This window comes from Chenopodium album, chromosome 13, assembly GCF_948465745.1.
Source record: "Chenopodium album chromosome 13, dcCheAlbu1.1, whole genome shotgun sequence".
Lineage (NCBI taxonomy): Eukaryota > Viridiplantae > Streptophyta > Magnoliopsida > Caryophyllales > Amaranthaceae > Chenopodium > Chenopodium album.
Window position 1 is genome coordinate 8,847,622 of NC_137846.1, and position 16,983 is coordinate 8,864,604.

Here is a 16,983-nt window from a genome sequence, read left to right on the forward strand (position 1 = left end):
TCTGAGTTACTTCGGTTTTAACGATAATTTTGACATCGTTAACTTCACCATCTAACGTCATCTACAATGGTCCACTTCACCAGCTTCGGTGGAACTTACAGTCAGCAATTATTCAGATTAAAACACCAATTCTTTACAATTTCCAAAGCGTTTTTATTACACAATTGCCACTAGAGAAACTCTTCTTGTTTCTCAAGAAGAGCAACTGGGGTGCCCCCTTTTCTTACCCCTGTCCACCTTTTTTTATTCTTTTACTACATTTGTATTAATTTTTTGACATATTCTTACACCTCATCCAGCTCTCCTAAAAACAAGAGTCTGCATTATATGAGTAAACTAAATAAAAACAAATTAAAAAAAAATTAGAGGAAATACTACATATTAAAAAGCTTTTAAAAGTCTCCAACAATTTGCATAATTTACTAAGTGGACAAATATCACTTCAATTTTGGTACAAAATGTTTTACACAATCCTTTATATAGTATTTGTACATAGGCTACTAAAGTGTCTAAGTCACTTTAATAAGCTTTGGATCAACATCATAATTTGGTAAAAATGACTCATGTTTGATTATATGACCTAAACTACTGTAGTATACAAGTATTCTAATTTGAGTTGACCCGATTTAATTTATTTTTTAAAAAATCATAAAATGTTTATTAACAATTATAACCCCTTAAAAATAAACCCCAACTGATCTCATACTAATCTATTATCCAAACAAAACCTGAACTAAACATGACATACAGAGTTACACACAATTCAAATGATATAATTGCTACCTCTAAAAATACATTTGTAGTTCAACCATTGACATGCAAAAGCAAAAGAAATACAGAGTATTAATGTTACTTACATGGGTTCATTGTAAACTATTTTGAAACAAATGGGAGCAATGGTAAACAAGGGCATGAAACAAATGGGAGCAATGGTAAACAAGGTCATGAAATACAAGTAATAAGGTAAAACATTCTCCACATAACATTTGTTGTAAAAAAATTCACAAACAAATCTTTAACTACAACCATTGGAGTTGCCATAATAGTACATAACATCAGTTGCATTTATCCTAAACTTGCAAGTGTTAAGTCACCCTATTCATTTTAAATAAATGTTTTAGACCTTTTATGCTATTCACATAATCCACTTCGACAAAATTTCGGTAATATATACATAGGAAAAAAATACTGTAATGTAGCCTATGCAAGTATTTTTTAGAGGTTCCAACACACGATTTATAAATATTAGTTTTTAAAATTAACCCTGTCTTGTCTTAAGATTTCCCATGCTACATCATATTTTAATAATTTTTAATAATTTATAATTATGTTAAGACTATATAAGATCCAACTAAATTAAATTTAGATCTTCATTCCTCAAACTCATTTAAGATTTCTCAAATATACCTACTATTTTTATTTTCCTTTTGTATATAAGATATTTTAATAGTATAATTTACACTGGTGTCGTAAGTTACGTATCTTACATAGGCACATAGCTGAAGAACAATATCAAACCAATTATAGATACAAAATTATAAATATAATGAAATTATTGAATATTGTGATCAATATATATATACATAATACCATAGCCGTAAAATTTATTTTATTATATAATTTAAATTTGTTGATCAAAATTATACAAGTAGCAAATAATAGAATATACTTTAGATTAAAATACAACAAAAATAGCAAATAAACGGTTTCAGAAAAAAAAAAGCAAATAAAGGAATACTTTATACGGAGTATTAAAAGACGACAAATAATTTTATCAATAAAAATAAATACAACAGTCAATTGCAATTAAATTTACACTTACATATTTTGTCAATAAAATTAAATCAAATTACTTTTAATGATAATATTTTACAGAAAAAAAGTGCTTTGGTATATGTATATGGGCAAAATACAGTGTATAAAAGTATTAAAATGAGTCTTAAGTTGGGTCTTGAATTTTCAAGACTCCATTCAAGATTTTGTCAAGACTTCGCTTCATAAATGCGTAAATTTTGTTAAGTCTTGTCTTAAGACAATATAAAAGTGATTTGCTGATGTCATGTATAGTTTTAAGACTTAAGGCTAATCTGCTTAATACTTGTTGATCGTAAAAGTTATTATTGATTTAAATTTTATATTGACATAAGGCCTGTTCACATTTACTGAATTGAGCTGAATTGAATTGAACTGAACTGGTTGGAGCTGAATTAAACTGGACTGAACTGATTGGAGCTGAACTGAACTGAACTGATTTGATTGGAGCTGAATTGAACTGAACTGAATAGAGCTGAAATGAATATTTTATGAGATAAGGAAATTAGGAGCTGAAATGAACTAAAATGATTGGAGCTGAATTAAAATGAACTAATTAGAGCTGAAATGAATATTTTATGAGATAAGGAAATTAGGAGCTGAATTGAACTGAAATGATTGGAGCTGAACTAAAATGAACTAATTAGAGCTGAAATGAATATTTTATGAGATAAGGAAATTAGGAGCTGAACTGAACTGAAATGATTGGAGCTGAACTGAATTGAACTGAACTGAAATTAAGCTGAAGTGAACAGGCCCATAGGCGTCCACTACCCAGTAATGAAATACATATAGTATTTATTTTGAAATAAAGGAAGCAACAATTTTACGTATATCATTACTGGGTAGTGAACGCCTATGGGCCTGTTCACATTTAGTGAACTGAGCTGAAATGAATATTTTATGAGAGAAGGAAATTATGAGCTGAACTAAACTAAACTGATTAGAGGTGAAACGAACTGAAATGAAGTTGAAGTGAACATGCCCTATGTCAATATAAAATTTTAATAAATACGTATTTTTGCTTTGTATTTTCATTACCAAGCAAAAATACGTATTTATTAAAATTTTATATTGGCATGGGAAAAAAAATCTTAAGACAAGGTAATTTCAATTTCTTTTACATACTCCATAATTTAAAAAATAAATAAAATTCTGTGTATAATTATATTTTACGAGTATTTATTTTCACTTAATTTGCTAGGGGCATTTGGTTCGCAGAATGGTATGGGTTTGGAATCAGAATAGGGTTAAGGACTTAAGGTGGTATCAGATTGGAACTTGATATTTAATATCATGTGTTTGGTTTAATTATAGAATGAAGTCTCTCACTATTTTCTCCTTTATTTGATACCTAAGGCATAAGGGAATGGAATGAGCCAAACCCACCCCCCAAAGGTTTCTAAACCCCATACCTCATGGGTTTTAAGGTATAGGTTTAAAATTCATATTTTTGACAACCAAACATATGGTATAGGTTTTAGTCATTCAAAGGGCCTGTTCTCATTAGATTATTTTCAGTTCACTTTAGTTCAGCTCCTAATTTTATTCTCTTATAAAATATTCAGTTCAGTTCAGTCAATGAGAACAGACCCTAAACCCATATCTCATATCTATATTCCGCGAACCAAACGCCCCCCAAAGAATTTAGGAGGGCAAAATGGTAAACAGACCGAAGCAATAATCAAAATGAATTGTTCATCTTCATCAGCATCAATTAATTAATTTAGCATCCTTTAAAAGAAAAAAATTAATTAATTTAGCATTAAACATTAAACCTGGGAAATAATTTCTGCAATCCCCTTCTTTCTCGTCTGAGAAAACAAAACCCAGAAAATTTATTCACACCAAAAACTCTGACCATCAACCACACCAAAAATGTGGCGATGCGTTTCGCGTGGTCTTCGATCTCATTCATGGAAAACCTCTAAATCTTCTCCAATTTCCTCCCATTTTCTCTCTCCTAGATTCTTCTCTTCTTCCCAATCTGTAAGATCCTTTTTTTAATTTAAAGTTTGTACCTTTTTTTGATTTTATGTTGTTTTTTGCGATCTTTGAAAATCAATCAATGTTTTCATGATTAATTGATGAATTTTGGCAGAGTTCGGTTGGTGGGTCCAACTATACGGTGGTGGACCATACTTACGATGCGGTGGTTGTTGGAGCTGGTGGTGCTGGTTTAAGAGCCGCCATCGGATTATCCGAACATGGGTTTAATACTGCTTGTATTACTAAGCTTTTTCCGACTCGTTCTCATACGGTCGCTGCTCAGGTTAATTAATTTGTCCGTTTACCTTGTCTAATGTTTGTCTAATGTTTTTATTATATCGTGTGTCAAAAAGGTGTGTAGCAAGTAAAAAAATAATAAAACCCGAAAAAGCAATTGTTTTGATTTTTAATATTTAATTTTAATTTTAATTTGTTGGGATGTAATTTGACGGATTATACTATTATAGAACAATTTAATGCAAGTGTTTAACTGAATGTGATACAATACAATTACAGTAGCTGGAAGATTGTAAACTAGAATAGTGCATTCTTTTATGCTTAAGGGATTCTGTTCGTGTTCAATTCGAGTTCTGTGTGGGGCTGTGGCAGTTGTAATATTCGTTTGATTTGTTGGTTTTGTGTATTTGTGTGTGTTGTGGAAGATATTAGTTTTTGAATGTATTGTAAGTTAAAGTGGGGAATTGGTGCAGGGTGGAATCAATGCTGCCTTGGGTAATATGACTGAAGATGACTGGAGATGGCATATGTATGATACCGTGAAAGGAAGTGATTGGTTAGGTGCGTGCAATTTAACTCATTTCTATTACTTTACGAATGCATGTTCTAGTTATGAGTTTTGTGATTATAATGAGAATGAAGTTTTTGTAGCTTTTGATATTAACTTGTCTTACCTCATGCTGGGGATTCGAGGCTACCTGAACTTCTAGTTATTGTTTTAAACGGAAGGGAGAGAACGTTTGCCTCTTTCTTTGCTCCAAGTAGTGTTTATTTCGGCAATTTTGATTATATATGGGGAACTGATTTTTCTTTTTTACTTTTACCTCATTTGGATTCTATTATCAAAATTTCAGAATTCCAATGGCAATTTGAGGGTCTTCTATGGAAAGAATAGTTCCCTTCCCCTTATTAGTGCTGTCCAAACAAGGTGGACTTATTTCTCCACTGCCCCATGTTGCCTTCCATCTTCCATCCTTCCCCTAGTCCCCCACTCCTAGGTGCAAAAACAAAGTGAAATTTGGATTCAAGTAATAGATATTCTAGTATGCTCCTGTATCATTTTATAGCTGAACAGCATCTGCATTTTCATCTACGGGACATCTGTGGTTTCCTTAGTATATATTTTTGGATTGGATCATGACATATAGGGGAATTTATGTTTGCAGGTGATCAGGATGCCATACAGTACATGTGCAGAGAGGCACCAAAAGCTGTGATTGAGCTTGAGAACTATGGTTTGCCATTTTCTCGTACAGAAGATGGCAAAATATATCAACGTGCATTCGGTGGTCAAAGCTTGAACTTTGGGAAAGGTCTGTGGATAAGAAAAAAAGCTCAAATTCTATTATGGATTACTGAATTTGATCTCTTATACTTTCTGCATTGCCTTTCATCTTATTATAGGGGGGCAAGCATATCGATGTGCATGTGCTGCTGATCGAACCGGCCATGCTTTATTGCACACTCTTTACGGACAAGCTATGAGGCATAATACACAATTTTTTGTGGAATACTTTGCTTTGGATCTTATTATGGATGATGAAGGCAAGATTATATTATTCATAATCATAATATTTATACTGGTTTTTGTTTCAATATCTAATTATAAATGGATGGAAGTACTACCTATGAAAATATGACCTACCTTTGAGCTAGAATTTACCTTTTGGAAGGAAAGCTTTTGATTAATTGAGAATGCTCTTATTGAGACTGGGTTTTATGCTTGGAATAAATTTTTATACAATATACCTAGTTGTGTTGTTTGCATGTTATTGCTGAAATCTTATATATGGAAATACCATTCTTTCTTAGTCAAGTTTAATTTGTTGAGTCAAGTTGCTATCCATGATTTAATAGTTTCAATTGTCATCATTTTTTATAACTTGTGGTCATAATATAGGTTAGCATGTTTTTCTTGTTTGTGGTAAATATTTCTGATTTTTGGCATTATGCTCAGGTACTTGCCAAGGTGTGATTGCTTTGAATATGGAAGATGGGACATTGCATAGATTCCGTGCCAAATCAACAATTTTGGCTACTGGGGTATTTTTTGCTTGTCAAGTTTCATTGTTTCAAATTTACCCTATTCTTGCATTATGCCATGTTCATAAGTTTTCTTTTTTGGCTTGTGTTCCCTTTATTAGGGGTATGGACGAGCATATTTTTCTGCAACCTCTGCGCATACATGTACTGGAGATGGAAATGCAATGGTGGCCCGTGCTGGCCTCCCATTAGAGGTTAAACTCCTTGCCATTGTTTTATTCTCGTCCTCTGTTGTTTACTTAGTGGCACCAATTTGAGGCAACTCTTAACATGATTTGTGCACCTTCTTTAATGTTTTGCTATAACAACATATTTGTTTTGCAGGATCTTGAATTCGTGCAGTTCCACCCAACTGGTATCTATGGTGCTGGATGCCTAATCACTGAAGGTTGATTCTTCTCATACTGATTTTTTGTTGCTCTCGGCTCTTATGCCTAATCCTTCCAAATGAATGTTCAATATCATTTTGTAGTGGAAAAGGCTGTGGTTTTTTCCCCTGAAAAATACATTTTGCTAAACATGTAATTTTGTGGCTGCTTTTTTGGCAATTTTTGCTTGAGAATAAAACTTTCTTCCCATCTAGCATCTAGATAATTTAAAGCAATGGTTCAATGATCTAATGACTTGTTCTTTGCTATCAGGGTCCCGTGGTGAAGGTGGTATTCTGAGAAATAGCGAGGGTGAGCGTTTCATGGAAAGATATGCACCAACAGCTAAAGATCTTGCATCCAGGGATGTTGTGTCTAGATCTATGACAATGGAAATTCGAGAAGGCCGTGGTGTAGGTGAGATACATCTGTTCTTCAACTTTTGTGTGCATGATATATGCCTAAATATGGAATTGTGGCTGTCAGATACTTAGGTTTAGGGAAGAATCTCGAAGAATATGTTAATCTATCCAGACTGTTGTGGGATACTCATATTTGCTGTTGCTAGAATTCTCAATTTGCACAGTCTATTTATTTGTGAGTCAGATGATGGTTGTGTTTGACCTCTTTGAAGGCTGTTAGAACTGACTATTGATCGGGACTAAGTAGTGTATTGCCACTAATAATATCAATGAAGCTTTGCAAATGATTGTTTCAGTCACAATCTGTCCTCTGTTACATATTTGGTCAATCTTACCTGTCATCTGTCACTCATGCTAATCTGAATTCATGTAAATCCTGACATTAACAGGACCCTTAAAGGATCACATCTACCTCCACTTGAATCATTTGCCTCCAGAAGTGCTTCAGGAAAGACTCCCTGGTATCTCTGAGACAGCTGCTATCTTTGCTGGGGTTGATGTTACAAAGGAACCCATCCCAGTCTTGCCAACTGTTCACTATAACATGGGTGGAATCCCCACAAACTACTATGGAGAGGTAAGAAAACTGTGAAATTGATTTTTTTTGCAATTGTATATATAAGTTTATTGGAGTCTTAATGATTCTTTGCTCAGGTTGTCACCATAAAAGGTAATGACCCAGATGCCATTGTTCCTGGATTATTGGCTGCTGGAGAGGCTGCTTGTGCATCAGTTCATGGTGCTAACCGTCTTGGTGCAAACTCTCTTCTTGACATTGTTGTTTTCGGTCGAGCTTGTGCCAACCGAGTTTCAGAGATCAGTAAACCAGGCAAGTGGACTTGTGAAGATATTTCTGCTCCTCACTGCTTGTATTCTGATTACTGGACAATTTAGTTCCATCAACATACTTATAATCTGGTATTCTGCAGGGGAGAACCAGAAACCTTTGCCTAAAGATGCTGGGGAGAAGACTATTCAGTGGTTAGACAAATTAAGAAATTCAAATGGATCTCTTCCAACTTCCCAAATCCGCCTAAACATGCAACGAGTTATGCAGAATAATGCTGCTGTTTTCCGCACGCAGAGTACATTGGAAGAAGGTATGATATGTTTTTGATTCTCCAAAAAGGTGCTCTTAACCTGTGAAGCTTGAACCTCAGATATGGTGACCTTAACCCCTTAATAAATACACAAAACATTGTGGGTTAAGTTTTGTTCAAATCTTAATCAAAGCTGGGATGGAATTTAGCTTTAAACATTTTGGTGTATACGATCACCACTTACTTATTTTGGCATATAGGATCTATTTTCCAGATGCCTGAATAATTCTACTGTGGTTATAAGCTATGGCACTTTTCCTTTTTAGGGTTTTTAGAACCTTTTTGCCCGTGAATGAATAGATGAAATAGACGAATTATGGGAAGGGAAGGGTTGCTTGAGGTTTTACTGCAAAACAGAAAGGAAGGGTTGCATCTGATATTTCATGCTTCCTCTGCTCCACTTTAGTTGCATCATTAGGATTTTGGCGCTATTTATACTCCTTCCTATTACAACATATTGTGATTTGTGGGGAAGAAAAAATTATAGTCATGTGGGATCTTGTTGGATTCTTTTCAATGTGCTTAAATTGTGCATTAACAAGTGTGAAACTCTTAGTGTTGCAAGTATTATGAAGCGGAGGAAGCAATTATTTATTTATTTATTATTTATTTTTTTAAATAAAATTTCTTATTCAGTGTCCTTAATATAGATCCTGTGCCCTATTTTTTTAATCAAGTCAAACATAGTTTTTCCTCATCCACGAGGACTTGGTTTGCTCTACTATAACAGATGAACTCCATTGCAAATTACAGTTCCTATGTGTAACATTCCGTTTTTGTATCAATAAATTGCAGGTTGTCAATTGATTGATAAAACATGGGAGAGTTTTGAAGATGTTCAAGTCAAAGATCGCAGTTTAATATGGTACGGCTTATATGCAATGTTTTCGTTGATACGAGTTTACTCATGACTATGTCATTAGCAGTCTAATCATTTATCTACTCCATTTTTTTCTACTCAGGAATTCTGATTTGATCGAAACCATAGAATTGGAAAATTTGTTGATTAATGCATGCATCACTATGCACTCTGCTGAGGCTAGGAAAGAGAGCAGAGGAGCTCATGCTCGTGAAGATTTCACGGTTTGTTCAGCTGCAGTACTTTAATACTTTTATCTTTAACTGTAATTTTGGGATGCTCTTGAATGTTTTTGACATTTGATTTGATCACTTTGCTTTGTACTTTTGCAGACAAGAGATGATCAAAACTGGATGAAACACACTCTAGGGTATGTTATTTACACTCTATGCTCTTGTTCTAACTACAAGAATGCTAATGATTAAGGCATAATGATTGATGACAATTGGTTTCCTGAAATACAGTGGACTCCCAGTTCACCGTCTTACTGAAAGAAACTTTGTCCACCCACTTACTTATAGGATCATTATCTCCTGCATGCAGTTTGTTAGTTTACATTCATATTTGTGTCTTGAGTCTTCTCATCTTTTTCTCCACTGCTTCATGATCAAAACAATTAATTAGCATCATGAATATATAGTGTTTTTGTCTTCCATTTTTGTCTGCATACAATTCCTTCTCTGGTTATTTTGATCTTGAATTTCAACATATTAGTATATAATTCTATATGTTCTTGCACATTTCTTTTGATAATGCAGATATTGGGAGAATGAGAAGGTTAGACTAGATTATCGGCCAGTCCACATGAACACATTGGACGACGAGATTGAGTCTTTCCCTCCTAAAGCTCGTGTATATTGATGTGTTTCAACTCGAAGAAAACCCTTCGCCAACAAGTAGGGCAAAAGAAGTTAACAATAGAAATAATTTATGATAGTGAACAAAAGGGTTCTTGGGTGAATTTCATTTTTTCAATTGCTGTGAGGGGTGTTGCCCTTGACGATTTTCTATACGCTTCCTGCAATGATGGTTTTGAGAAAGACTTTGGCCATTATATGTTTTGGTGATAAGAATGCAGAAGTGATTTTTTTTATAAACAATTTGTGAATTAATGATATTTGCCTTTTTGTAAACTGCATTGAGGTAATAAGAAGCTCAATTTGTTCTTTGACTTTGATCTTGAATTTATCTTCTTAAACATGCCTTTTTATTGTGTTTATATTATATATGGGGCATTCTTTTTAAGGCCTATTATTTAATCTAATTAACACTTATTTTTCAATTAGTCGCTTAGCTAAGTATTCCTACGTCCTACCATTCTTTTAAATTGGTTGCACCTCACTTATTTTGGGAGTAGTCACTTAAATAATACGAAGTAGACAATAAAACGCGGTGAAGGAAATTCGTCCACAGGATTTGCAATAGTGAAGTGCAATAGTTCTGCATTCTCCAACATAAATTTTCAAGCTTGAGCATCAACTTCCAAGATTTAGTGTATTTATTTACGAAGTGAATAAGGGTTTTGGTGATTGAATTTGCATAATATTTGAAAGGTAACAAACATTACATATGCTTACCACGTAGTACTTGATCTAGTGGCAAGATTTGTATTTTACAACATTGAGGTTGTGGGATCAATTTCTACAAGGGCCACTTTGGAGGTCGGGATTCTCTTATCATCCCACCACTCCTAAGGTGCCTCGCCTACTAAATTGGACCCTGATGAAAACAAAGCACGTTTTCTCCCAACACAACCTATCTACAAGAATAAAATAAGAAAATTTACATCGATACATGATCTATATCTTTGTTGTAATTTGTCAAGTGACTTAGATTAGCTATGTAGTATGCTGCTTTACTTGCTTCTAGGGATGGCAATGGATCGGATTCGGATCGGGTGGAGCTTCACCCGCATCCATCCATTACTTTAATCGCTCCATCCACATCCATCCGTCATCCGCTTCACCCATCATCCATATCCGTCCGTCCATCATCCGCGGATGAAACGGGTGGAGCGGATGACTTATGGATGAGTATTAAAGTGGAAAAAAACTCACATAACCTCTAATTTTCGATTATTTGTACAATTTTTTTTATTTTATTAATAAAAAATGAAACAATAACAATATATTGTTTGAAAAATTAATTTGCAACAAAAAAATAAGTAATTTTCTTGCACATTTTATATTTTATTATTAAAATTCTTAGATTAAAAAATCTAATATATGTTAAACGGGTGGGTGGATGGTTAGCGGGTGAAAAAAGTATCATCCATATCCGATCTGATCCATCACCCGCTTCATCCGTCACCCGCTTCTCATCCATTTAATTCGGGTTTTCGTCCATTTATTTATAGCGGGTGGAGCGGGTTAGTGGATATCCATTTAATATTGCCATCCCTACTTGCTTCCTATAAATATGTTGTAATTTCCATTGTATCTTTCATAATATATCCTGCATCATTCAATTTCCAAGATACATGTGATCAGACGACAATGTATACTTCGTAACTAACAACAAATTGCTATATTTTTCAGGCTACTAGAACAAATTCTAAATTCAACCTACTAATGATCATATCTCACATAGCATATTATCTCATTCCCTTTGAACAATTTTCAAGCTCCTATAACAACCTATCCATTTCTCTCGAACGAATATCACAAACAAATGAACAATTAGGATACCTAAGATGAGCAACTGCATTTCGAAAGCACAACTTAGAGATCTCGGTACAATCAAACTCCCATAATACAAGACATCCTTCATTCAAAATCGGCGTAACCGATGCCGGATCCAGCTTCATTCCATGCCTCTCCAATTTCAATTCCCTATCATCATCATCATCATTCATCACATTAAAAAAAAAAAAAAATTAAAAATAAATAAATAAATAAATCCATGCATCTCCAATTCCATACCATCCATTTCATATCACATCAGAGAACACACAAATTAAGAGAGATAAAACATATTAAGAGAGAGAAAGTACTGCTCAGCACCACCGACACGATGGCGCTCAACGACGGCGACCGGAAAACCACCGTAAACTGCCGTCAAACCACCACCGATTAATGCATTCATCGTAATTTCACGACTACTGAATTGAGTCCACGGCATTAGAGTAGAGTAGGAGAGAGAAAGATTGATTAAGGGGGTGTTAGGTGGATCGGCGGTTGCAGGTGCCTTCAATGGTGATGATGCAAACAATGGCGAAAAATAGAATTATGATTCCGATTATTATTCCGAAAGTTAATACATCCATTTTTTTGGGTTCTGTGATTAAGATTTTGGTAGGAAGTTTAGCTCTGAATTAAGGATAGATAAGGGGATTAATTATGGAATTACAGTAGATGAGTAGAATTAAGAGCAAATTACAGAATACAGATACTATGCTTCTACGGAGTACTCACTAGCAAGTAGCAAGTGAGATGGGGACGGGACTTTTTTTTTTTTTTTTTTTTTCCCTACCGGGTACTTCTTTCTCACTTGGAAGGTGGAACTGTGGAAGCGTCCTTTTGTCATATTTGAGCGGTTGCACCACACCATCAACTAATAGGGTGACGTGTTTATATAAATCTTATAGTCCCGGGCTTTATTGAAGAGGGAGCCTAGGATAATCATGATAAACAAATACAATGTTTGTTTATCAAATGATATTTCAATAAGTATTTTGCCTTGATATCGTATTGCAGAAATAGTGAAATATGTCTTTCTGAAAAAGTTTCATATAAATAGATGGTCGAGATAGTGATAGAGGTGGTGTTCATCTTTTTCTTCCTTTGATCTCCATCCACCTTCATCATCTTCTTTAAGTCGCTTCAATGGAGCTTTCTCCCAGCACCAACATCACCATTTCTAACAGCTTCATCGCCAAATTAAACAGATACCCTAAGAAAAAAAAAGGAGTAATTAAGGGCATGGTTAACCCAATAGAATAGATGTTTGTCGTTTACTTGTGAGCTTTCCCTCCTCCATTATTTTCTCTATTGAAGTTGAGATTTGGTAACTGGAGTTGTTTTAAGGAACTAAATGATGCTCAGTTAAGGAACTTAACTTACCACCAAATTAAATGCTCTTAATTATATCCCACCAACTAATATGTCGTCATTTCAATGTACGATGTTAAGACATTAGTTTTTATAGGTTGACGTGTGATTTTACCATGAATTTCAATTTTTTTTTTACTATTTTAGGTTATATATTAGTGAGTTATCTAACGCCTCGAATCGAGCGCTCATAAGCTCATAAGCAACTTCCTAAATTTACACACCATATTTTTTTAAAGTTGGGTAATGTTATATGTAGCCCTTAGGGGAGTTAGGGCTATGAATAATCATTTAATACCTTTCTTAATTTGGTATTAATTTAGAAATGCATGACAAAATCATGCGCAAATCAGTGTAATTAATGTTATATTTTGATTTATTTATTTTTCCATTTTTAGCTCCATATATGTAACCTTAAGGGATATGTATAACATTTTCCTTTTTTTTTTATTAGTATTGCTCTTTAACATGCTTCTAGGAGTTCGAACCAATTTATATTAACTGTTTACTGTTGTTCAACGCTTTAAAGAAGGGTGATACCCAGCCTTCTGAGTTTGGAATGGTGGTGTATGATATCCTACAATTGTCCACTAGATGTCGGTTTGGCTCTTTTTCCTACAATTGTCCACTAGATGTCGGTTTGGCTCTTTTTCTTTTGTGAAGCGTAGTGGTAATCGAGTAGCTCATGAGCTTGCTAAAATGAGTTGTAAGTTTGATTCTCTTAGAGTTTGGATGGAGGAGGTTCGTAGTAATATTACTAGTTTTGTAATGGCTGATTTATTGCCTTATGTTGAGTAATAAATTCGTTGTGATCGTTTCCCGTAAAAAAAAAAAAACCCCTAATACTCCCTTCGTCCATGAAAAATTTGCACAATCAAAATTGAGACTCACGTGGATGCATTACTTTGACGTTAAATATATAAAAAAATTAAATACTAAAAAAAGTATTAAAAAGTTAAAATTATGAAACTTTAACCTAAACAAGATGTTTTTAATAGACCTATTTAACATATATTTTAAAATTTGTTTGTCTAAAACAAAATTATAATCAAGTTAACAATAATGAATAAACCGGTCAAACGAGTCAATTATTTTGACACACAAGGAGTTTTATACCCAATTACCAATACCGTCATACGAGTATGAAAAAACACAATAAAAAAGATTAAAACAAAATCGAATTATCTACACAAGTACAGTTTTCCCTCCGTATTTCAATTCTTGCTCTATTTCTGCTAGGTACGTATGCCAAAATTAATATTTGATCAATAAGTATATATTTTAACAATTAAAAAATAATAATATATTTATTGAGACGATTATAATAAGTACTCACAAAATTATATTTTTCACAAATATTAATCATAAAATAAATCGTGCAAAAAATAGAAAGGAGCAACTATTTAAAACAAGAAATAATGTATAAACGCTGAAATTTGGATTCAAATATAGAAGCGCCCAAATTCCAAGTATCAAAAATCCAGGAAATTAAGTTGGTACATGGATGAAACTCAGATGGCTATCTCACAAACTTACCTCTTTCATCCTTCATCCTCTTTATCTCTCTCCATTTTTCACCAGGAATCTCACTACTTCCCCAAATCCCAACTTCAATCCATGTACTCTCACCCACATTCATATAAGTCGTCTTCTTTCCCAATTTGGAAGAGAAAGAAATCTTCAATTGGGTTCATCTCTTCACTCTTTGATCATAAAAAACTATAACTATTATGATTTTAAATTTTACAATGACCCCAGGACTGTGATTGTTGTTTGGAATTCTCTGCTTTCAATGTATGCGAAATGCCGGGCGCTGGGGGATGCACTTAAGGTGTTTGATGAAATGCCTATTAGAGATACTGTTTCATGGAATTCTGTTATTTCTGGGTTTTTGAGTAATGGGGAGTTTGAATTTGGGTTTAAGTATTTTAGGGAAATGGTTGGATTGGGTATTGGTCAGGTTGATCAAGCTAGTTTTACTACTGTTTTATCAGCTTGTGATGGGGTGGATTTGCTTAGGGTGAGTAAAATGATACATGGGTTGGTGATTTTAAGTGGTTTTGAAAGTGAGGTTACTGTTAGAAATGCTTTGATAACCTCGTATTTTAAATGTGGGTGTTCGGGTTCTGGGGACCGGGTTTTTCGAGAAATGGGTGACAGGAATGTTGTTACTTGGACTGCTGTGATTTCTGGCCTTGTGCAAACTGGACTGTGTGAGGATAGTTTGAGTGTGTTCAGTATGATGCGTGGCGGATCGGTGGAACCGAATTCTGTGACTTATTCGAGTGTGTTATCAGCTTGTGCTAGTTTGCAGGTTATACAAGAAGGGAAACAAATTCATGGGCTAGTGTTAAAACGAGGATTTCACTCAGATTTTTGTATCGAGAGTGGACTAATGGACATGTACTCTAAATGTGGAAGCATGGAAGATGCCTTGCAGATTTTTTACTCTGCAGATAAGCTTGATGAGGTCTCCATGACCATTGTGCTTACCGGTTTTGCTCAAAATGAGCTCGAAGATGAAGCCATCCAAATTTTCACCAAAATGATGAAAGCAGGAATCGACATTGATCCAAACATGGTTTCTGCCATTCTTGGTGTGTTTGGTACAGACACTTCTTTGGCTTTTGGCCAGCAGATTCATTCATTGGTCATAAAAAGGAGATTTGGTGCTAACCTTTTTGTTAGCAACGGGCTCATTAACATGTATTCCAAGTGTGGGAATATGGAGGAGTCAATGAAAGCTTTCAGTCGTATGCCTCAAAAGAACTCAGTTTCCTGGAATTCTATAATAGCAGCCTTTGCTCGCCATGGTGATGGATTGAAAGCCATTGAATTGTATGAAGAAATGTTATCGGCAGGAGTAGAGCCTACTGATGTTACATTCATATCATTGCTGCATGCTTGTAGTCATGTGGGTCTAGTTGATAAAGGCATGATGTTCTTTGAATCAATTAGCAAATTTCACCATATTAATCCAAGAATGGAACATTATGCTTGTGTCATTGACATGTTAGGAAGAGCCGGGCTCCTTAGTGAGGCTAAAAAATTTGTAGACAACTTACCTGTAAAGCCAGGAATTCTTGTATGGCAAGCCCTGCTTGGTGCTTGTGCCGTCTGTGGTGACTCTGAAATGGGGAAATATGCTGCTGATCAATTGCTTCTGTTAGAACCTGATAACCCTGCTCCTTGCGTACAGTTGGCGAATATATATTCAGGTGAAGGGAGTTGGAGGGACAGAGCTAAGACAATAAAGAGAATGAAAGAAGTGGGTGTAGCTAAGGAGACTGGTAAAAGTTGGATCGAGATTGAGAGGAAGGTTCATAGCTTTGTCGTATGTGATCAGATGCATCCACAATCTGAGACCATTTATGATGTCATTGCAGAATTGTTCTTGCAACTGATTGATGAAGGATACAAGCCAGATAAAAGGTTCATCCTGCATTACACGGGCCAGAATGAAATAGAGAGTCAACTGGAAGTAACTAGTAGCTTGCAATCAACTTGAATGGTTTAGTGTTCTAGAAACAATTTTGCTATAAAGTTGCTAAGACATGATCCTGATGCTAGAACTAACCTTTCAACGTAGTTCTACCTGCTCCTTGACCCTGATGTAAAACCAAAAAAAGTATATAAATGGGAAATTGGAGGTTATCTGAAACATACTAACATGAGGTCTAAATGTACCAACGGACACTTGTTATTGTTATTTATGACAAGAGTAATTATTGGCGTGCGCTTCTTCTATGAGGACAGTGAGCCCATATGATATTGTCTATGATATGAACTCATTGTTGTAGAACTTTGCAATTTTGCTTGAATACACGAAATATGGTGGCTCACTCGGCAGAAAGATCACTCTTTGTACTCTATTCTGTTTGATATGAATGTTCATTTGCATTAGGCACAGTTCTGTTAATCTGCCTGACAATTACTACAAGAAAAGAGGACGTCCCATTGTTTTTGCACCAAGAACTAGATTGGTGCTCTTTCCGATTTACTAGAGGCTGTGTTGTTTTCTGACAAAAAAATTAGAACCGACAAAACAAATTTAGGGCTTATTTGGCATCGTTTTTTGTTTTGGTTTTCAATTTTATTGAAAAC

At 34.6% G+C, this 16,983-nt stretch overlaps 1 protein-coding gene and 1 pseudogene across 1 annotated transcript; both read left to right on the top strand.

Moving 5' to 3' along the window:
• The first annotated feature begins 3,596 nt into the window (after nucleotides 1-3,596).
• On the top strand, nucleotides 3,597-9,999 carry LOC145574523 (succinate dehydrogenase [ubiquinone] flavoprotein subunit, mitochondrial-like). Its single transcript, XM_081632335.1, has 16 exons — nucleotides 3,597-3,801; nucleotides 3,914-4,084; nucleotides 4,512-4,599; nucleotides 5,205-5,351; nucleotides 5,443-5,583; nucleotides 5,996-6,081; nucleotides 6,183-6,275; nucleotides 6,406-6,469; nucleotides 6,723-6,866; nucleotides 7,261-7,448; nucleotides 7,526-7,700; nucleotides 7,801-7,971; nucleotides 8,767-8,836; nucleotides 8,934-9,054; nucleotides 9,163-9,200; nucleotides 9,589-9,999. Exons 1-16 carry the CDS (start codon nucleotides 3,691-3,693, stop codon nucleotides 9,689-9,691), a joined length of 1,911 nt encoding a protein of 636 aa, XP_081488461.1. The 5' UTR covers nucleotides 3,597-3,690; the 3' UTR covers nucleotides 9,692-9,999.
• Nucleotides 10,000-14,343: 4,344 nt separating this feature from the next.
• On the top strand, nucleotides 14,344-16,508 carry LOC145576228 (pentatricopeptide repeat-containing protein At3g05340 pseudogene; annotated as a pseudogene).
• Nucleotides 16,509-16,983: the final 475 nt, after the last annotated feature.

Coding starts and splice junctions, on each gene's coding strand:
- LOC145574523 (XM_081632335.1), top strand. CDS start 3,691: ATGTGGCGATGCGTTTCGCGTGGTCTTCGATCTCATTCATGGAAAACC. Junction 6,082..6,182: donor CAACAATTTTGGCTACTGGG/GTATTTTTTGCT, acceptor TCCCTTTATTAG/GGGTATGGACGAGCATATTT. Junction 6,276..6,405: donor GTGCTGGCCTCCCATTAGAG/GTTAAACTCCTT, acceptor TTTGTTTTGCAG/GATCTTGAATTCGTGCAGTT.